This window comes from Amphiura filiformis, chromosome 10 (genome assembly GCF_039555335.1).
Source record: "Amphiura filiformis chromosome 10, Afil_fr2py, whole genome shotgun sequence".
Taxonomy (NCBI): Eukaryota; Metazoa; Echinodermata; class Ophiuroidea; order Amphilepidida; family Amphiuridae; genus Amphiura; species Amphiura filiformis.
In genome coordinates this window covers 19,645,779-19,669,098 of record NC_092637.1, presented here as the reverse complement: position 1 = coordinate 19,669,098, position 23,320 = coordinate 19,645,779, and the positions used below count along the sequence as shown (strand labels likewise).

Here is a 23,320-nt window from a genome sequence, read left to right as displayed (position 1 = left end):
ATTTGACATATCGCACGACTCTATTTGGTTTTAAAAATAGAGGATTAAGCGCACAAAATAAAAAAGGTGACTATAGGCCTATCTCATTAACCAATGATCCTATAGATATGCGACCACTGACTTTTTTTGTTCCTTATGACCAGAGGAAAAGTTTGACATATGGCACGACTCTCTAGGATATTTGGTTAAAAAGATAGAGGGTTAAGGTGGTACTACACCCCTGGCCAATTTTTTGCCTATTTTTGCATTTTTCTCAAAACTTATAGCGCATTGGTGACAAGTTAGATATGTATATTATAGGGGCAAGGACTACTACTACTGCACTGAAAATTTTATTTCAGCACAGACAACAGTTGTGGAATTACAGTCAAAAATGAGGGAAAACCAATATTTGATCCATGAATCAATAACTACTTGCCTTGAGTCACTGAAATTCCAGTGTAGTAACTGGATTCCTTGCCCCTATAATATGTATATCTTTTGTTACCAGTGTTTTATTAGTTTTTGAGAAAAATGCAAAAATAGTCATAAATTATAGGCCTATCTCATTAACCAATGATCCTACAGATATGCGACCACTGACTTTTTACGTACATCATACACAACAAGGTGCATTCTGAATACCAAATAATTTACATTTTTTTAAGGGGTACTACACCCTGTTCAATTTTGCCTATTTTTAGCATTTTTCTCAAAATTATAGCGCATTGGTGACAAGTAAGATATGTATATTATAGGGGCAAGGAATACAAATACTGCACTGAAAATTCAGCAACTCAAGGCAAGCAGTTATTGATTTATTGATCAAATATTGGTTTCCCTCATTTTTGACTGTAACTCCACAACTGTTGTCTGTGCTGAAATAAAATTTCCAGTGTAGCAGTTGCAGTCCTTGCCCCTATAATATACATATCTTACTTGTTACCAATGCTCTATAATTTTTGAGAAAAATGCAAAAATAGGCACAAAATTAGGCAGGGGTATAGTACCCCCTTAAATTCGCGATATAATACAAATGTTATGGCAAATTATTAAAAATTGGCATTTTTGACATTTAACAGTCCTCGAAGTAAACTTTATCAATCTAGTGATATGTACTTAAAATGTATGTAGCTGGGATGAAAAGCCATCATATGAAAATTTTGACCTTTCGTATTGAAGATATACATGAAGTTTTCTAAAAGACCTTAGACAATTTTAGGTCGTTTGTCATAAAATTTGTATTATATCGCGTATTTCAAAAAATCTAAATTATTTGATAACATCAGGACAATCCTGGTATTCAGAACGCAATTTGGTGTGTCTGATGTGCTACCATGTCCCACAAAAATACCGTGCCAAGGTGGGTCACCGAGCCCGTAACTATTGATCTAAAGTTCCAGTAATTCATTATAATGATAAAAAAGTTAATAAAAGAACATGAATCACTTTACAGAAGTTTGTGTGGTATTTTTGATCTCGGAATCTTCAAATAAAAAAGCTCCTCATCGTTTTCCAAGAATGAGTCAAAAAGAATTACAACTGCTAGTTTGTTATTTAGACAGTTATGCAAATTTTGCATTGAAAAAAAAAATCTCGCCAATTCATGGAAATCCTGCTGATATCGGGTAGTTCATCAATGCCATTATCTACTGCTGATATTGGGTAGTTCATCAGTAGCCTTATCTACTGCTGATATCAGGTTGTTCATCAATGCCCAAGAACCAAAAACATCATTCTATGTGACTTGAGAGTACTATTATTAATAGTTATTATGGTTCCAATCCTGTTACCTCATCTATTTTGATATTAATATAATGTCACTTTTTGTATCAAAGTAAAATGTGTCACCACCTTGGTCACTTTTCACGAAACGTGTGTTATGTTTAAGGAAATCCATCACCCGATTGAAGACTTCATCAGGTAGAGATTCCTTACAATTCTTAATAAGAGTTATATTATCAAGCAGAAGCCTAGCGGCAATTGTGTCTGAGTCGGTGAAACAGGGAGTTGCATCTAGCGATTGGGTGTACGAAAATTGAGTATAGGCAATTCGGTGCTTGGTGAGGACTGATTTGACATCGGCGGAGTTGGTGTAGTTCGTCTGTCCTGCCAGGGACTCACTGGTTCCTGGATTTCGTTTTAGATTTGGGAAATACTTCCAAAATTTACCAAAGCCTGTGTGTTCTATACATACAAGATAAAGATAAATATAAACAAAGACAAATATTAATTCCAAGTCCTTTTCTGTGTTAGAATGCCTGAAGGAAAACTGTCTGATCATTCATTTTATTCGACTGCCATAGGCGTAGATCGCGGGGAGGGGTGGGTGGGTAAATCCCCCAATATTTTGCCAGCTAGGGAGGTGGTCCATACAATCAGCCCCCGCAATGTTGACGCCTGTGTGTGGGTTTCTAAAGTTTCTCCAGTGGCGTAGCTAGGGGGAAAACGGGGCATGTGCACTGGGCGCCATCTGGGGGGGCCGAATTGACCAATTCAGCATCGATTGTTCACCTCCAGCGCCGATAAAAGTCAAAATTGTTGCATACATTTCAGCACAAATAGTCATTTGAAAGATAAATTTCAGACCGAAATTCATTATGAGGCTGCATTGAATTATTAGGACGTCATTGCTCTAGACAATTTCGGCGCGGGAATTTGGAATATCGCGTGTTGAGAGATGGCTGTTTTTATTCGTTATTATGGTTAATATGACTTTGTTTTAAATAAATCATGTGATTCGTGCTTGATAATTATTTTTCTAACATGTAAGACATAATGTTGTGATTGCCGGACACTTCCTTTAAATTAACAGGTGCTTTATTGTTTTTTGGGCTGTCGTATCAAATGAGGTGTCAAAATGCGCAGGAATAAATTCTGCTTCCAACGCATTTTACAGATTTGTAATACAATAGCCCCTTTTTGAATAAAGGCCATTATTTAAGGGGGTTGGTTACTTATTTTGAGATGTTTATATTCTATTATAGGCTACATAGGATGCTTCAGTATTTGCCCAAAATTATTTCATTGAAAACCCTCCCACTCGGCTATTTCAAAAGGTAATCAGGCTTCCTTAAGCTGTGCAATGAATTAGCATTAAAATGAATTTTATTCTAAAATACTTTTAGAAACAATTTCATTATGGCGTATACAGGTTATTTATTCACGTATTTTAGCATATTAGTACCCTCAGGAAAAATATATTGGGGGGGGGGTACATGAGCTTACCCGTAACAAGTATGATGAGTATCATCCCGCCAGGTTCCAATAACTCATACAAGTTTCTGACCCCTTCCTCTACCTCACCAACAAAATAGATGGCGTCAACAACGGTGATGAAATGATATTTCTGCTTTGCTCCCGGGGATTTGAAATACTGTTGGAAGGTTTGGATCTGCCAATCATAATCGACTCCATCCAAATCACAACTTTTCGCGACGGCGTCTTGATATTTAGTGATCTGTTCTGTGCAGGGTTCAATGACGGTTGCAGATATTTGAGAGAAGTTGGATTTCAGTATCTTCATCTGTAGCATTTCTTGGTAACCTGTTGAAATCAAATCCCGAATAAAAATAACCTGCAAAAATAGTGGGTAGCATTTAAACATTTTTCTAAACACATTCTTAACTTCACTTTGTAAACGTGTTTTTACTTATAAACATGTTTGGAGTAAAGCTAATATGTAGCCATTGAACATTGATGTTAAGGAATTAGATACGTAATGGTTAGCTTCTAAACATTTTGGGTACGGATATGTGACGTGTCATGTCAAAAGGAGACACTTATGGGCAGGTTCAATTTTGAGGTTTTTGTAAATAATAGAGATATTTTGCTCCACAACGCCGTTTTCCCCAATGAAATCGGACATTCCTAAGCGAAGATATTGATTTTGTAAGTTATGGTATTATAAAATTAGAAATTGAGATAACGGGCTTTAAAAATATTATTGACAATGTTGAGAGTAGGAATTACCTTTAAAAATGTCTCAAAAAATACAAGATGTCAGTTATATTCCGTCTGAAACTATCAGACAATATTTTCAACATTAATAACAACACAAATTCGCAACAAACCCAAATTGTGAAAAATTCACCTCCGGGCAAATTTTTGGCTGTTTCTCCATTTACGATCCTGCCCAAAAATGTCTCCTGACATGACACGTCACATGATAGTCTCAGCCTATATAGGTATACTGGTTGTTAATGTTTAAAACATTATTGGTTTGACGTTACGTTCAAGGGCGTCAAACCGGTGGGGAACAGGGGGACACGTGCCCCCACACCTTTAAAAGTGGGTGGGGAGGGGGCACAATATCAAATGTAAATTTACATCACTCGAAAATCGAACATTATTCGACAGGCATTCTCAAATAGAGCGTAGCGTCTCATGGGTGGGGCACACCGACATCGCCCGGTTAATAATTACACTATACAGCAAGAGACACTGAAATGAATACACGGGATCGATACACGTGGATGTGCTATGCACGATTGATATTCAGACGATAAATCTTTGGATACCGGGTTTGAAAATGATGAATATCTCCCGTAAATGATTTCGTATAAAGAAACCTTGCACTTGAATATATATTTTTAACAGATATGATAGTCGTTAGCTTGCGCTTTGAGATACTAGCTTGTGTCTTGAGTCAAAAACTGACAATAATTTTGATTTATATGTGCCGAATTATATAGCGCAGTGTATAGGCCAATCGTGAAGGTAGTCTAAAACCATATGACCTATGGTGTACCATGCTTGACTAACACACAGCGAGGACAGTAACCGGGCTAATCTGGGCTATTGTCAGTAGCCTTAGTCAGATGTCCTTCGGCTCTTATGCGACACAAAACTATTAAACAGGTCGATATAAAATGGCTATGCGTGGCGGTGGATTCAACCTACCATGGCGATTTCTGCCATGAAGATATCGGGGCGATGACACTGTGTGGGGTCCAGGGTCCCTCCTTAGGGCCACTGGTTGGGTCCAGGGGAAAAGCCCCTGGCAGGGGTCCAGGGGGCGGAGCATCCGGAAATTAGGGGTTTTGACCATTGAAAGTGGTATAGGAAGGATCTCCTGGCATGTTTTTGTTCATGTTTCATCCAATTTCAAAGGTCAGGTCAAATTTAAAGTTGCTCCGATTGGGCTGCAACTCAGGGAAAACGATCCACGGCACTTGGGGAGTATGAAACTGCAAAGGTCATCTGAGGACAAAGGTCATGACATCAAATTCAAAATTGCTCCAATTAGGCTGTAACTCGGGGAAAATGATCCCATTGCATTCAGCTATGTATATAATATGGGCTGATCACAAATTTGCCCACGTGCCATTAGAGCTAAAAGTAAAAACGATTGTCCTTGTGGTCGAAGGACCACTTCACTTCTAAACTCAACCCAGAAGGTATCGAAACGATTATAGATGGTCAGATATATCGGGAACTGAAATATATAGCAAACACTTACTTAATGTATATAAAGCGCAGCTTTCTCCTGCGCATTTTGATACCTCCTTTGTTTTTCTACGATATCATTTGGTTGAGTTATGGGAGCTAATTGAGTGGCTTCAAGTCGAATTTTGAAAGTTGCACTTCGCTCCTATTCAAGCCAAATGCGTTGTAATGTGACCAATAAAAAAATGACCGTTGCTTTTGTCCGGCAAATTCAAATTCAGATACTCTCGACTGGCCTGCAAAGAGCCCTGACCTTAATCCACTATAGAACACTCCCAGCAAACACAAAAACGTTATATTTTAGCTTTTGGTTTAGGTAAAAACGTTTTAGTAACATTAAAATGTCGGGTTATATAAAAGTCATGATAACGTTTTTAAAACGTTTTGTATGAAAAACACACTAGTTACAACAATATTTTTAAATGTTTTAAAAAATGTTATTGTAAACTATTTTTGCAAACATTTTTGCCAAATATTGTGTCAATACTTAAATAACATTATGTTAAACAGCAAACACAGAAATGTTCTTACAAAAGTTTTTTTAAAACCTTTTAATAACATTTAAATGTCGGGTTATATAAAGGTCATGAAAATGTTTTTAACGTGTTTAGAATGTTTTGTATCAAGTTTTCAAGAATGTTATTGGAATGTTATTAAAACGTTTTTATACCCTTTATATAACCCGACATTTAAACGTTTTCTGTAAAGCACTTTTGTTTGCTGAGCAGTAAATTATCAAAAAATGTTTTTTAAGGTTATGAAAACGTTTTATACTCTTAATATACCCTTTATATAACCCGACATTTAAACGTTTTCTGATAACCTTTTATAACCTTTTGTGAATGACGTCGAAAACGTTTTGTGTTTGCTGGACTTGTAGGACACTCTTAAGAGGAAAGCCAACAAAGCAATCACGCCTGACACCACCTTAGAAGGCCTTCGGCGCGTCCTGCTCAGGAAATGGCGAGACATTGACCAAGGAAAGATAAGACATCTTGTTCAGAGCATGCGACGACGAATCCAGGCAGTGATAGACAGTGATGGTGGGCACACCAAGTATTGAGATGTCAGCAGAAAGAGTTCATGAGATAAGTCAGAAATAAGTAAAGGGTAGCAAGTATTGAAGTTGGAAGTCGAAGGAGTAAAATAAAGTAAAGTTCATGGCTAAGTAAACAGAGCACATCGTGTCCTTTGTCTTGATTTTGTGTGTGTGGCCGTGTACTCGAGCTAAGTGCAACTTTCAAAATCCGACTTGAAGCCACACAAGCGCCCATAACTCGACCAAATGATATTGTAGAGCAACAAAAGAGGTATCAAAATGCTCAGGAGAAAGCTTTTTGCTATACATTTCAGTTCCCGATATATCTGACCATCTATAATCGTTTCGTTACTTTCTGGGTTGAGTTTAGTTGTTTTTACTATCCTCTACCGTGTGATATTACAGGCAGGTCCAAAATCAGGTTGAAATTTCAACGTTGATACAACGTTCAAATTTCAACCAACCAACTTTCAATGCAAAAATTAAGGCGGTTGAAATCAGGTTGAAGTCCATTTGCAAATACAACGTGATTTCAACCTGATTTTGACCGTTCGACGTCGAAATTTCAAGCCTGATTTCAACGTGACTTCAACTTCAGGTGTGCCCACTGGGTAATTATTCTCTAAATCATAGGACTTGTTATTACGGCCCTGCTATAGGCCTTAAATGTATTTACATGTATTAAAGTGGGAAAATCCAAATAATATGTATTTCTTGTTGAAATGGCCTATCTGGAGCATGGAGGTCATAGGTCAAAAACGATGAGTCACAGAAATATGTCACTATTAACATGTTCAATAGAAACATCCAGCTCAATACATTGATATACATTTCCTGTCAAATAAATACATTTTACACCAAAAACAATAGCGTAAAAATTGGCATTTTTGGTAAAAAAATTATAAAAATCATGGAAAAGAATTTTTGCCTTAATGATGGAGAATTTTTGTTCACAGATTAAAAATGAACATACCCTCTATTGAGCTTGCAGTCAATTTTCTTTTGAAGTTATGGCTACTTTAATATTTGACATTTTTGGGTAAAAAAATCACAAAAAACACATTTTTCAACCAAAATATCTCAGTCTACGTCACTTTTCAGAATTGCCAGCCGGGTTAAATATATAGTGGAGACTCTAACTATTAATTTTACCCGGCTTGCACCTTTGTCCAAAATTGATGCACGAGTATGGTGCAACTGCCACAACGTGGAGCTGGTATGCGTAGCTTACTTTCGCTTCTTGGAGCTAAATTAACCAACCAGATTCGAGTTTTTCATTACGCGAAGGTAGAACTGACCAATCAAATTTATTAATTACTTGAATTTGCACGAAGAGGACAAGCGACATTATGGAGTATTTATCTGAAGATCACTTAAGTATAACAGAACTATGATCTAGGTCTTTCCATACAGCACATTTCGCCATAATGCATTCTAGAAACGCTTGCTGTTAGAATAAGAAAAATTTTAATGCTAATTTATTGCACATTCTAGGGAAGCGTGGTTACCTTTTTAAAATAACCGAGTGAGAGGGTTTTCAAGAAAATATTTTTCCTGTCAAAACTGAAGCATCCTCTGTATAAAAGAAAATATGAATATTAACTGCACATCATATATAACGATTCGTGATACCCAATTGTGGCACATTTGATGTCGTACAAGAGGCAGAGAATTTTATTTCAATTTTATATACGCCAAAATATTTTTCTAATTGAGCGAGAATGGCGATAGAAAAAACGTTGAAAATTCCATGTATAAATGACATTAGACCCAACAAATGATTACTGTTTCGTTTTTATGGTAATCTAATCTTTTATTTCCTGAAATAAAATTATGGGTCTAATGTGGGTTAATTGTATAATTGATGAAAACATCGACGTGTATAAAAGAAGCTACAAGAAAAATGGTAGGCCACGCCACATTGATAATCTATGCTTTTAGTATTCTGCGATTTCGTAGCGCACGTGTGAATCAAAATCGATATGTATTGTCCCGACTATTGTGCGTGTATAGCCTCATTTATAACACGTAGTTATCAACAATTGAGCGCTATTAATACACATTAATGTTTTTAAACAAATAAAATTCCAAAATATGGTACGTTTTCTGTCTTTGCTTGTCACTTGGTATGTTGAAGTAATGAAGTTGCGATTATATTTTAAAATTTTCATCATGACACCATCAAGCCTGATAGCCGAGCGGTCTAAGGCGCTGGTGTTATGTCAATATCGTATAGGAGTACATTATAGCGGCTGAGTGCAGCGTGGGTTCTAACCCCGCCGGCGCCTCTGACAAAATAAATTTCATTTATTTTTTTAAATTTCATATTATGTTAGGGAAATGTGGCTGGGAGAATGTATGTATGGCGAAGAGTGGTGTGGTCTTTCCACATCATCAACGCTGGCCGATCCTGTTTATAACTGGTGGTTTATTTTAATACATCCCCGCATTAAATCAGGGATGGGAATAAACAGGCTTAAACTTTAATTTTGAGCAGTTTTCTCTTTCTGGAACGAGGATGTACGGGGTATCAAAATGATTGGTACCCATCAGCTTTATAGTGTCTAATGCAACGCCTGTTTCTTCCAAATTCAACATTAGGTCAGTTTGAAACGACTACAATTTATAGGTTTATGACCCCTTATCCATGTTATCACATAAATTTGCAAATACTGATGTTATGCTGTATTTTGATATGGCAGTTACTCATACTCATTGGATATTGATGGGTACCAATCATTTTGATACACCCTGTATCTACTGGCTCTTAGCAATAAAAAGCTCTAATATGATCGGTCAATTTAGTTCCGCGTAGCGAATATTAAGCAACGCGTAGCAGCTCCACATTGTGGCGGTTGCGGTCGACTATACACGGGATCTATATACTACTATCATGGAGGTATATAAATAAATGGAGAATGATCGCCAGAATTCTAATCTCTTAAGTGGAGATTATCCGATTACCTCTATTCATTGAGTCACCAAACTTGAATGACTAGCCACTTCAGCCAAGCTATTGATCTCCACGATGGTTATGAGACTCTACCATGGTTCATTGATCGTCACTCCCAAAATTTCCTCATAGGAATTGACCCTACATTGACCCGTACCGGAAGGCTTGTAAAAGAGACTGTATAATGACGTCAGCTAGTCAATTAGCTGTTCAAAGTCGCCAGTTTTGATAGCTTATAGTTTCAATGTATGATTGTGCGAAAACCCGATGAAATTTGGATGTTCTGTTCTCAAGTTATGAAACTGTTTTCAACACTAGTTGTGCCGTAACTTGACAAATATACTTAGTTTTAATGTTAATATATTAAGATTTTAAAGGGGTCTGAGAGAGTACAAATATAGTGCAAATGAAAGCAAAACGTTTTTACCTTCCGATTGTGAAAAATTATGTTGGGCCAATTTGGGCCAATTGAGTTAAGAGCGAGTAAAATTTACCGGAAGTACTTCGAATTCAGCTAAAATCTTTTCATCATCATTAAACTTCTCATTTTATAATAAATAATTATCAGTATTTAGGCCTAAATGATTATTAATATTATTAGGGGCCATCATTTTTTTTGGAGGGGAGGTTCCAAATAGGCCTATACCTGGGGGTCATAACTTTTGGAAAGAAAAATAGGGGTCATAGCCTAATTTAATTTTTCAAGAATCATGACCAAAATGTAGGGGGTCACAATATGACCACAGATATAGGCCTACAGATAGGGTGTTTATTTTATACAAAAAGACTGATTTCAATGCATTTTTTTGGCGAAAATGACATTTTGATATTAAATTCTCTGAAACATGAGCACTTTCCAATAAACATTATAAGTAACTGCATTTTGCACCCCATTGAAATAAATGACCAGTGAAACAGACTTAACAATGTAATCAGCTTAGCATAATCAATATCCCCTGAAATTGCCTATTCAACAATAATTGGTCATAACCAACGTAGTACAAAAGATGCTTGGCTAGATCATTCTCCATTTATTTATATATCTCCATGCTACTATCATACCTGCACCGCTACCGACACCAAGTACTCGCAACGGCTGGTTTATACCAATCTGATCACCAAGCCTTTCAGAGAAAATATTCACAATCTTCAATTCAAAATGATCCTCGATCCATTTTGCAAGTATTTCGTTTCGGTTTGAACGTTGCCATGCCATGTTTATAACCAACCAATAGTGATCCAAGCTGAGGTGGTTTGGACTATGGGAAGTAAAAGCGTCTGCAGCCGGAACGTTAGCCATGTTGATTTCGATATTGGACCGATCAGTATTATTATCATTGTGTGATTCTTATCATAAATGTTTTGAAATTTCGCACATGCAAATATTTCCTAAATATGTATCAAATCCATTTTTAAGTTTTTATCTTATTCTTTCCTTTCCCTTCTTTCTTTTTTTCGTATGTCTTTCTGCTTTTTTTCTTTCTTTCTAAAAAAAATAAAAAAGTATTTATTTTAACTAAAATATCAACATTGTGAAAAATTCTTTATGTTAAAATACAACACACTACATATTTTATGGATTGTATTGATTTTGATCAGTGAGGCATGTGAATAGTCATACTTTGAAAAGGAAATTGAAATTACTGTACAAAGTCACGGTCATGATCACGGGTAATGTTTGGCAACGGTTTTTTACCGACTGCATTTTCAGGCGGCGAGTGGCATGATGGTTGGAGAGCCGAGCCGGCAAAACCGCTCGGCCATGGCATTTTCAATACACTCGGTTGGTTTCGTGGGGTTCATTATTGAACCCCAACGGTTTTAGCTTGTATTTATATTATTTATTAACATAGGCCCATTTGTTTGTGATATTTCAAGCGTTTTAAAATTTCAAAATAATCCCATTCAATTACACGGTTGACGATGTAAATTTACTGAATTTAGAGAATGCATGGCGCATACCACCTGTGCATTATGAAACGTTAACCGGGGAAAATCCCATTTGATGCAAATCCATGGTGTTTATGAGTTAATAACAGGTAGGTAGGTACTTCCTTGTCGATTTTTAAACGCAAATTGCATCTTTTAGAGATTAAACTCATTTGATTGAACAATTGTTATACATGTAGGCTAGGGATTTAGTATCCAGTAGGCCCTACTTATGGCTATAACTCGTTATATCCACTGTAAGGGTATGTAGATTTTGTCTACCATTAGGCCACAAAAATTGATGTGATGCAAAAGACGCCTTTTAAGTACAACTTCCAATGTGCTTGTGAGTTTCCTATCTTCAGAAATTTCATTGACATGTAGGTAGGTACTTCCTTGTAGATTTTAAAAAGCTAACTGTAACTTTAAGAGATTAAACTCATTTATTATGGCAATTGTTATAAGCTGGGGTTTTAGTATGCAGGTCTCATATATAGAGCTAGAACTGGTTATACCAACTATAACTAAGGGTATGTAGATTTTGTCCATTATCATGGACTTGGGCACTGTGCCAGAGGTGTGCTATGCCAAGGAATTGAACTTGTTAAAGAATCATTGTGTTTGATGGGATCTTTATTATTTTGTCAGAAATACCCGAACGGTTAAAGTTAAAAACATCGATATTATGACATGTTCTGGTTCTCAGCCCTAATTATGTTATGCAGAGTGTCCCAGAAAGATCTGTACCGTGTTTGAAAAAAAAAATAGGCCTATCATAGTGCAGTTTCGTCAACGGCAAAATCACCGTGACCTTTCCAGCCATAAGCCCGCTGATTAAAGATTAAACCGATATATGCAGTACTAAACCATTATATAGTAATCTATTGTCCAATGCAAATTTATTACCACCTGATAATATTAATCCAATCAGCTACCGAATTGTCCGCTACGGATGACTAATCCAATCGATAATGACGCTATTGACATGTACGAGTGGAGCTCCACTGACAGAGTTTTGGGTTATTTTTCACTAAAAGGCAGCTGTTTGCTGCCATTTACTCATCAAGGCAGACCACCGTTATTATAAGGCCTATGCCAATTATTTAATGATTGACATGTAGAGAATAAGCCATACTTGATTGACAGAAAGTACTAAATTTGTACCTATGACGGTTTTATGACACCAATCTTCCAAATATGACCAAGCCAGGGCTTCCCGGTGAAGCAAAATGTGCATTGGAATAACACGGCGAGTTTTGATGGTAGATGGTAGGATTTCTTTTTAATAAAAATGTATGTTCCCCCGTTATTAAAGCTTGTACCGGGTTGAAGATTCAGATATTTGGAAAAGAATAAGTAATTGAAACATAGAGCAAGTTCTAAAATCATAGCTTTTATACTTTTTGATATATGAATTATGATGCTAACTAGTTCTTCCCGTATAGCTACAACACAGCGCTACCAGTAGGGTTCAATTGCCTATTGCCCCTGTGTTGTGTGCATACATGTAGTTAACAATAACTGCATGATGTACCGGGCGTCCCCCAAAATGGTTACATGTAGATTTTTGAAAATAATATAAGTTAAAGGCCCATTCAGTGATTTGCTCATCAGGACGATCGTAAAAATCATCAAAATTCAGATTCACGTACCTTTGTCATTGTCATAGATGTGCCAACATAGCCTGCGAGTGGTTCAGCCGAAAGTCGTGTATTTATAAGATAAAATAAGATATTTTACACGAATCTGTAATTTAGATACTGACAGTATCTAAATTAGCTACATGTATTTGAATGGGGCTTCAACTTCTTCAGTACTGCTGTTTTCTTCGTCTTTTGCCAAATTTGTCGTTTTAAAAATACCAAATGACAATTTGAATGACTTATCCTTCACTTTTAAGAATTTATAAACAATTTTAATTTGTTTACATTTAATGTTACGTTTATTGTTAACAAATATAAATGTCCTTTTCATGAAATAATCTATGTACCCTCTACTAGTATCCCTGTGAATGTCAAGTTCATAACCTACGTAATTAGCCCGCATTCCAGAGCAAGCTGGTTACGTGACATAATGTAACACGAAGCGCATTACCACCGTCACAGCACAGTGCATTTATTCGAACAGGCCCAGCCATAGCATGGCAAATGCAGTATTTTATTCTAACGAACAGAGAATAAAACTTGTTCAGTTTTATTACAAGAGTTCAGTCAGAAATGTACAATATTCTAACAGTAATAACACAGCAGCGATTTCAACTCAACAAAACCCGAATTAAACAAAACCTAAATGCAAACGATTGTTATTAATGTTGATGACAGGAAATACAGTGTGCAGAAATGCTTTCACCAAAAAGTGTTCTTCTCCAATGACCATATCTTCCTTTATTTGTTACCACCAAGAGTCCAGATGCTCTAAAATTGATTAGTGTTTATATACAAATAATCAAAACATGTGTTTATATGTGAAAATTTCAAAGAAAAAAAATTGGAAAATCATGATGGGAAAAAACGGTTTGGTGAGCTGCACATTGATCTTGAGTTCTTCAATTGACATCATAGAGGTATTGTAATTATATCCAAAATATGTAGAAGCATTAAAAATGAAGTAAAACAGTCAATTTAAAAAAGAAATTGAAAATGGTAAAATTAAAAAAAAAAGGTGATTTAAATCAGTGATTAAAAAAAATCATTTGATTTAAATCGTGATTTAAATCGTGCCAATCCTGATTAGAAACGTCCTAAGAAAGCTAAATATAATGTAGAACTTATAATTTAAAACAATACTACCAAATGCTATTCAAACCTAAACCCTGCATATCGGATGGGCTTAAATTAGGCAGTATATTTCTTGAAGAGGTTCATTAGGTTTGTAGAAACTCATAATATACATTTAATCTTGTCAAAACCAAAGTTATTTACTGACCTGGCAGTTTTGACCATCTTGGGCGATGGCCATTTTCAGATTTATGTTTTACGATCCAACGTAGGAATGGTTGAGGGAAACACCAAAGGACCAGCGCCAAGAAGTGGGTCATATACGTACTGAGGTAATGGAATGACATTCACGATTTAAGATAAATAGCGCCATCAATCTTCACCTTTTCTTAAAAATGACGTACTGACTTAATGGAATGACATTCACGATTTAAGATAAATAGCGCCATCAATCTTCACCTTTTCTCAAAAATGACGTAGATTTACATGCTATCAAACAACCGTGAATGACATTTGGGAGCCCGCCGTATCAGAGAAGCAATCTGGATAAGAAAGAGACCACCGAATAGAGACGAGGGGGCCCATTACCTTAGTCACGTATATGACCCACTCCTGGGCGCTGGTGCGCTCTCCGTTGGATCGTAAAACATCACTCTTAAGATGACCATCGCCCTAGATGGTCGAAACTTTCAGGTCAGAATATAATTTTTGGTTTTCACAAGATGAAATGTATAGGCAGTATACTAATAATTTTGGATAAAATTTACAAGGTAAATAATATTGTAAAATTACTTTGGTTTGACTGAACTCAATTAGTTTCCTACAACCATGGTAGATGAGCCCTGAGTCAATCATTACATTTGAGCTAGACAAAATTGGAACACTCTCCTGAACAACAAATAGGTTGCTAATGCAAGGCTCAAATTTTGCAATTGGGCAATTACGGATTTTAAAAAACCCATCTAAATGTATTCCTCTCATTATTATGATTCAGAAAACAGTTCTTGAGTTATAGGCATAAAGGTCAGATGTCAAATTTTGGTTTCCACCATTATCCACAGGGCTAAATAAAAAATGCTTCGATTTTGATGAAAGTGGTCTCAAATTGTTCCGCTAGGACAACATTTTAAACAAAGAATAGTGGTATCTCAAGTGCTTTGTTACCTGGGTAACATCACAATTAATAGGTCAATGAGCTTTGGGGTTTTTTTTACCCTGTTACCCAGGTAATGAAACACCTGAGATTTTTGTTAGATATGAAGTGACTGTAATTGCCGTTGACAATATACAATAGTGTCCATTGACTAACACGGTACATTAGAACAGAGCAAAAATAAGTTAAATTTCACCCATTTTGTCGCAAACATTATTACCAAATAATAACCCTCTAAGTAGAATCATTCTTTTTCATATGTTGACAGATCTTGCTCAACTTGATCCACCATGCCTTATGCTAAAGTAGAAAGAAAGGACCTCAAGTTTGGTCGTGTGCTTGGTAGAGGAGGCTTCAGTACTGTATACCATGCAATATGGACGCTAGCAACAGCAAGAACAGGGTTAAGGACGCTATTAAAACCAAAAACAACTCAAGAAGTTGCTGTGAAGAAACTCAACGACATAGAGACTACAGAACTAGAAATCATGTCTAAACTTGATCATTCCCACATCGTAAAGCTCCTTGGGGTAGTTGATGAAGCTCCAGATTTTTTCCTGATTTTGGAACTTTGTTCAGGAGGTACCTTGAGACAATATCTAAATACATTTACGATGAACCGATTACCGTTTACTCAATTCCTGGATTGGATGAAGCAAGCTGCTCTTCCTATTCAGTATTTACGAGAGAAGGGCGTGGTCCATAAAGACATTAAGTCGCCCAACTACCTGATTACATATGGAAATATCCTTAAATTGAGTGACTTTGGTACATCTAAGGAAATTGACATCACAATGAGTAATGCAACAGTAACAGCATCATATCCATGGATGGCTCCAGAGCTCTTGAAAGATCTGAAACTTTCTCCCAATTATGATATCTTCTCTTTTGGTGTAGTGGGGTGGGAAATGTGGACAACAGACTTCCCTCATAAAGGTTTAGAGCCTCAGGTCATAGCATGGAGAGTATGTCATGAGAATCAGCGACTACCAATTCCTGATGACTGTCCCAAAGCAATAGCTGAATTGATGAAGAAATGTTGGGATAGTGACTGGAGAAAGAGGCCTAGCATTGAACATGTACTTTTTGTAGTAAGTATTTACATTTAACAGAATGTTCTTCTTGTCAAAACCAAATATATTTTACTGACCTGGCCATCTTGATCGAAGGCCATCATCATAGTATTTACATCTTTACAATAAATACATTTGGAGCAGGGGCGTAGCAAGAGCATCAGGGGCCCATGGACAAGGAGCAGTACGCGCCCTTTTATAAAGGGCGGGATTTACCTTATGGGGGCCCTGGACCAGGCCAAAATTTGGAGGCCCCGAACTCACATGCCGAGGAAGGCGTGTGCACTCAAGTCAGTGGCCAAGTTTTGGTTTACGAAGGCCTATGTTACTAGGACATTTGTGCGCAAAGCACGCGAAAATTCAATTACATACTATTTTAGCCCCAGATCAACATGAATTTTGCTACTTCAATGCGTGCGAAGCGCGGAAAATCTTACAATTACAAAAGCATGCATAGGGTAATTTTTTGTTTAGTGCTCGGGGCCCCTGAACCCTCGGGGCCCATGGACTTCGTCCACCCTTTCCGCCCGCTTGCTACGCCCCTGATTTGGAGAGGGGTCACTGGTAAAGCATCACGTAATACAATCATCGAGTATGTACCAACATTTTCAACTTAAAACACTACAAAAATACCAACTCGATCACTGAGCCTTCTTTTTCTATGCTATGATATGGGCTGGGAACTATATAACTTTGCGTCCTCTTTTACATTTTAGAATTAGAGGTCCGGGAAAACGGTTTTATGCTTCTTTAGTTTTTAAAAGTAACTGCATCCCATATGCGCCAGTGAGGGCAGTGTTTTTCTAAGACCTTGTTTTATGTTGTCACAAAATACTTGGGGGTATAAAGGTGTGATTTATTCAAAAACCTATGGGATCAGATAGCTACGTTACTTTTACGCAATATTTTTTTGTAATATCTGAGAGTACATCAGACACACCAAATTGCATTCTGAATGCGAGGAATATCCTTCTGATATCAGATAATAGAGAGATTGCGATGTTCCAAACGCAGCACGTGGAACCTACGTTTTTACGTACGTTAATACGGTGTTAAATATTGCTAGTCTCGGTTCCAAACTGGATTGTGCTCATTCGTCATGAAGGCGAATAAGGCGAATGGAATAAAGACTATAAATCTGATCTAATCTAATCTAGGTCGATAGAGGGCATATTGATTGAAAAATTAACAGTAAGCATAGGCTACTGAGTCGCTGCCTAATTCAAACAGCTCGCTTTTGATTTTGACTAAAATTTTGACATAACATGCTGCTTAAACTTAATTGTATTTTTGTGCTCCCCAAATATTATAGTTTCCCAAAAACGTATATTTTGGTAGATTAAAGATCACTATGACCTTACTTTCAAAATGAGGCTTTTACGTCCTGAAAATTGGGCGCGTTGCATGAACTTCGACATGAGGTGAAATCAGCATATTTCAACGCAGCATCTGCGTTTTATACTACGTTGGAATCCAAAATGGGAAATCGCAATGTCATTTTTTGTACGCAAAGTATCATACACATTTCAATGGGCAATCTCTGCGTATGGACATCGCGTATAAATTTAGTCGATTTTCAACACATCGCTGTACCTTTATTATAATGATTTGTTACAAACAAAAAGGATCATAATAGTAATTAAACTTTTCTTCGTATATATCATTGACTGTCTTTAACATATTGTAAAATGGACAAATTTTGTGCATTTTCAACGATGTATCTAGTATTTCGCACGTGGAAAATCTTCAAAACTGGCTAAATACGTGACCTCGCTTCGATACAAGAGAGTGGTTTTGAATAGATCAACGATGTATCTACGTTTATTTCGCACGTGGAAAATCTTCAAAACTGGCTAAATACGTGACCTCGCTTCGATACAGGAGAGTGGTTTTGAATAGATCAACGTACGTCCGAAACCTACGTTTGGAAATCGCAATCTCTCTAATAAAACTTTTAATAGCAAGGCCTGCGGAAGCGGTCCCACCCCAAAAAAGAGGAATGGAGAGTAGAGAAGAGAAAGGGGAAAACGAAGGAGAGAAAATATAAATTGCACATAATTGAGTAGGCCCATGCCTAAAAAACCGCACAGTTGGTTCGATCGGGAAGTAGATCCTATAATTATAATATATAGGCCTGCGATTATTTTAGGCATTGCTTGAAGGCGGGTCCTCGTCCTAATATTAGCACGTGAAAATGATTTCGGGCCTGCCGATATGCAAGGTCCGTCATATTTTGTCACTCCATGCTGACTTCAACATCAATCCATGCATACTTAACTAATAGCGAATCACAAGTCTTGTAAAGTATCAGTGGACCTGCGTAACATTCCAAATTTTGCAAATTGAGTTCGGAACTTTTTCTGTTTAAAGCTATGATTTAAATAGTGTAAAAATAATGCACCAAATGGCTTCAAGTGGTCCTTCATTTTACAAAATTTTCCAACTTCTGAGGACACCCCCTGCGTAGTGGATAAACAAGTGCCCATTTTCGCTTTTGCTTTTGACATTTGCGAATTTATGTTTAACACAATTTATAGGCCTACCATAATAGGCAAGATCTGTCAACAAAAGGCTTCACGAACCGCTCATTTCTCAAATACTTGGCCTTTTCAAAGTAAAACATATTACACACTAAAAATGGTCCACCAAATCCCTTGAATTAGGTTTTCATTTTGCAAAAGTTTTTTACTTCTCAGGGGGACACATCCCCCTGCGTCGCGCAATCGCTACGAGATGGACGCTCCGCGGCCATATTTAGCCCCACCACCAAAAACCTTCCGCGGGCCCTGTTTTGGTCTTTTGGGGGAACAAATGTATAATCTTCAATACAAACCCCGGATACAAACAAAAGGTCACAATTTCTAAATGATTGTCGGCTTTACATATCATTAGATTTGTAAAGTTTGCTTCGAGGATTGTTAAATGTCAAAAATATGAATTTTTAATAATTTGCCGTAATATTTGAATTGCAAAAAATAAAAAATATTGACATCAGGACATGTCTGATGTGCTCTTAGGTCCCACAAAAATACTGCTTTTTTTGTTTTTTAAATCTGACATTACAAAACAAATCCTCATACTTTTGACAAAAACATTTGAAGTCGAAAACGTTAGGTCCATGTTCTCTCCCCTTAGTTACTCTGCTCTTAAAAGAGATTGTTATAAAACTTGATAACAGAAGAATATTTTCATTTTTATGTGTTTCAAAATTTAATAATTATTATTTTGGATAATGATTATTTTTTTCAAATTCCAATAATGCAATAAATTGATGTTACAAAGTAAACATTTCACCAATGTATCACCTAAACACTTTCTTAACACTACAGATTGCTGACACAGCTAAGGCAGCAGAAGCAGTAGTCAAGGAAGCAGAAGCCAAGGCAGCTAGACAAAGACAACTGATTAATGGAACCTGGAAGCTTGACAGGACAATTCGTGGGGGTGAACTTGGTAAGCTGATACGGCCAATTGGCATTGCAGTTAACCGGGCAGTCAACCATCAAGGAGATGTGTGTGTAGCAGATGTGGATGCAGCCAAGATACAGGTGTACAGTCAACAAGGAGTGCACAAATTCAGCATAAATACCAATCAAGGTCTGGAACCAGGGACATGCTCACAGCCTAGAGAAGTAGAAGTAGGCTTAGATGGTAATTTTTATATTACTGATCACACACAGTTCATTCAAGTCTATGCTCCAGATGGAATGTATAGAGAAAGGTGGCCTGCAGTATCACCTAATGACAAGCCCTCAAATACTGAAGATGCTTGTCTTGAATGCCTAACCATGGATGCTAAGGGTCAGTTACTGGTAGGAGAAGTCAAACAGAGATATATCAGCAAACACAGACAGGATGGATCTCACATTGCAAGCATCAAGGTACACAACAAACCATACTCACTGGCTGTAACATCACAGGATGAAATCATCCTATGTGACTTTAGCAACTCAGTGCATATTGTACATGTAGACAGTGGACAATATTTGCGCACTGTCATCAGTCATCCACCTCATGTACTAAGCTGGAAACCTAAAGGAATTACCTGCTTTGAGGACATCATCTGTATTTGTGACTTTATTAAGAAGTGCATCCATTGCTTCTCTCCATCTGGTGAATACCTGGGAGATATCTCCATCATCATCCCAGGTCACCCCAGACATCTTGCCTTCACAGAAGATGGCAAGCATCTGATGGTTTCATATTCCACTAGTCTCACCTCTGGTGATGTAGCTATGTATAATCTGCAATAAAGAAGCACAGCTAAAAATGCCTGATTCGGCAGTACTTCCTGATTAGGCAGTCGGACCGGTATCTTCATTATGAAGTCCGCGCTATCTACCAACAAGGGAAGATCCGTCGAATATTAATGGATTAATTTTCGCTAATGCATGCAGGTATTGACATCATCTCAAGAACACTTCTAATCCAACAGAAGAACTTTGGTCAGATGACATGAACTGGTGCTGGTCTACAGCTCATTCAGAGACATGAATGAGGAATCCAAACACATCCACAACAGCCTCCAGAATGCTAAGCATCCCAACTGTAGTATGCTCCAACAGAGAAGACTGGACAGCCATCTTTTTTACCCTCTGGTCATTCGACGCAACTACTAACTACTATATAATAAACACATCTACATTGGGTGTTTATCTATAGATGTTTTATAATTTATCTATGTTTAACCCTAAAGCTGAATTTATACTCGATCGCCGGGTGATTGCGATTAAACGCTTTTGGAAAGCGATGGGCAATCGCCGAATTTTGCGATGCATCACTCGTTGCTTTTACATTTATACTTATCACAGCGATTGCAGACGACAATTAAAATATTCTAAATGCCACAAAATACATTTTTAAAACATCAGTTGCTGTCAATAATTATTGCTTTGAATTAATTCATACCAAAAGTTAATAATCGAGAAAGGTAAATTAATTAGCAAAATAATAGATCCAGATGGTTGTATATGATTGGTTGACGCATTCACGTGTCAAGCGATATCGCTGGGAAGTTGAGATTTCTTCAACTCGCAAAAGCGAAGTCGTTTTTGCCTCAGCGATTTGAATCGATTGATCGGCTTGACGCTCCGGAAATGTGAGTAAACACTGAGCATGCGTGAGAATCGCTTTCTGTAAAAGCGATCGAGTATAAATTCAGCTTAACACTGCTAAATATCACAAAATACCACGAGGATAACCACCGCGCATGCATGAATCCCAAATGATGCATTGACGCAATCACCCTAAGCGCTATATGCCCATGAATCGCTAGCCGGGCCGGCGAAACCCCTGTGGTTACCGGTCGTTTGCTTGGTACGCGGGGGGTCTGAGGCTCGAATCCCGGGAGTACTAAATGACTTCTTTGTTTATCTTCTCTCCTCTTTCATTTCTTACTTAGCAGAAAGTAGTTTTTCGTGTTGTTAATTGTAGTTGTTTTGTTGCTACATGATGTTGGTCAGCTACTGCTGCGAGCTGTCATGTCCCATGTGTTGCTGTGTGGGGGCAGTTCCCGACTTCTGTTGGCTTCTTTTAGCAGCCGGTTGCTTTTTTGTCTGGTTGCCCACTTCCCTCCACGGCCCGAGTCAGTGCTTTGCTCCTACATTAATTGAAGCATTTAGCCTGCGGATACTGGTACATTGCAGGTGGCTAGTACGGGTGTGTTATTTTATGAGCTTTTATGGTATTATTTTATGCCCAGATTTTATGGAGGGAAATTCGTATGTAATGTATGTTGATGAATTTTGTTTAACTCCTGGATCAACAGTGTTGATCACTGACGAGGCTAAACAAGTGGTGAACAGTTAAAATAGAGTAAGTTAGGTCACGTGGTACAGTTAAAATCCATATAAAATGGAGTGGAAAATTTAGTGGGCATAATTTGATTTGAAATTGACTAGTGAACTCCAGTTTGGGAGACGAGACGAAGCCGAGAGCGGGTGACCACTATCGAGTGGGTGACGAGTCCACAATGAACATAATTAAATGCCAACGTCTTCGTGTCAACTTTCTTCACCAACAAGAGTCGGTAGGGACCGACTCGCATCTTTAGACGAAATCAGCTAGTACAAGGTGTAAATGCAAGGGATGCCTGCTAGAGGACCCTCTGAAGAACTTCCTCTAAGATAGGCATACTGCAGTTACTGTTCATTTTCCTATACACAATACACAATGCTCTCACCATTGACGCGTGACCTCTACAAACAGTGTGTGTTATAGGTATAGGACATTGCCTAGTTAACGTCACTGTGTGAAAAATAACCGGCCAATATTTAAAGTACTCTCTGAAATTCTAGAAAATATAGTTTTGTAACATGTCCTAAATTTTTAGCTAATTTAGGTGTTTGGAAATATTCGCACTTTGGTGTTTCAGGAAGGGTGCGGCACGGCCTGCACAATTTCTGTGTAAATCGAATGGATCTTTTACTGACACTATTACTCACTTGTGTACCGCTCTCTTGCGAAGGGCATTAAAGCTAAATCACTTGACGGATATTTTTTGTACTTGATGTCAATCAAGAATAATGCATACATTACATGTACGCTAAAAACTGAGTAGGTTGGGCATCTGCAAATGGTCGTACCTCCCTGATATGTAAATGACAGATAACACAAAAAAATGAAAAAATTATTTCCAAACCGTGTTAAGCATTATGTTTCTCATTTTCAAGAATGCAAACTCATTTGGGAAACAAAGGCCCACACAGTATTGTTACCTTGCGTTTCTTTTATAATCGTTCACCCAACTAAAACTATAATACCAGCTCATTGCAATATCGCACAGGTAAAACAGATACATGTGTAGTGTGGATTTAACCAGAGAAGATCTGATTTAACATAGTTGAGCTGTATTCTATGAGTGTTATCTTGGTTTAATAGCTTTTAATGGGGTTTAAGTCCTGCAAAGGTCGTGGTGAATTCTACTGTAGAATAAGTCGAGTGAACACGGTGCTACCCATCACCTGTAGAAGACAACAGGACTCAATTAAAGTTTATTGGGCGGATCCCTAAAAGCCCGTCGGCTCCCGA

At 37.4% G+C, this 23,320-nt stretch overlaps 2 protein-coding genes across 2 annotated transcripts; one reads left to right on the top strand and one right to left on the bottom strand.

Annotated features, from left to right (window-relative positions):
* Positions 1-1,575: 1,575 nt before the first annotated feature.
* Positions 1,576-10,723, bottom strand: LOC140162150 (histamine N-methyltransferase-like). The gene is made up of 3 exons (XM_072185424.1): positions 10,482-10,723; positions 3,208-3,525; positions 1,576-2,166 (listed from the first exon to the last, which is right to left on the bottom strand). Exons 1-3 carry the CDS (start codon positions 10,717-10,719, stop codon positions 1,778-1,780), a joined length of 945 nt encoding a protein of 314 aa, XP_072041525.1. The 5' UTR covers positions 10,720-10,723; the 3' UTR covers positions 1,576-1,777.
* Positions 10,724-11,235: 512 nt separating this feature from the next.
* Positions 11,236-20,891, top strand: LOC140162622 (uncharacterized). Its single transcript, XM_072185893.1, has 3 exons — positions 11,236-11,458; positions 15,487-16,309; positions 19,621-20,891. Exons 2-3 carry the CDS (start codon positions 15,509-15,511, stop codon positions 20,542-20,544), a joined length of 1,725 nt encoding a protein of 574 aa, XP_072041994.1. The 5' UTR covers positions 11,236-11,458; positions 15,487-15,508; the 3' UTR covers positions 20,545-20,891.
* Positions 20,892-23,320: the final 2,429 nt, after the last annotated feature.

What these genes read in the sequence shown, in the direction of transcription:
- LOC140162150 (XM_072185424.1), bottom strand. Translation starts at nt 10,719, where the DNA reads ATGGCTAACGTTCCGGCTGCAGACGCTTTTACTTCCCATAGTCCAAAC. An exon ending in TGGTGTCGGTAGCGGTGCAG is followed by an intron (nt 3,526 to 10,481) that starts GTATGATAGTAG and finishes TGATTTCAACAG; the next exon opens with GTTACCAAGAAATGCTACAG. An exon ending in ACTCATCATACTTGTTACGG is followed by an intron (nt 2,167 to 3,207) that starts GTAAGCTCATGT and finishes TTGTATGTATAG; the next exon opens with AACACACAGGCTTTGGTAAA.
- LOC140162622 (XM_072185893.1), top strand. Translation starts at nt 15,509, where the DNA reads ATGCCTTATGCTAAAGTAGAAAGAAAGGACCTCAAGTTTGGTCGTGTG. An exon ending in TTGAACATGTACTTTTTGTA is followed by an intron (nt 16,310 to 19,620) that starts GTAAGTATTTAC and finishes TTAACACTACAG; the next exon opens with ATTGCTGACACAGCTAAGGC.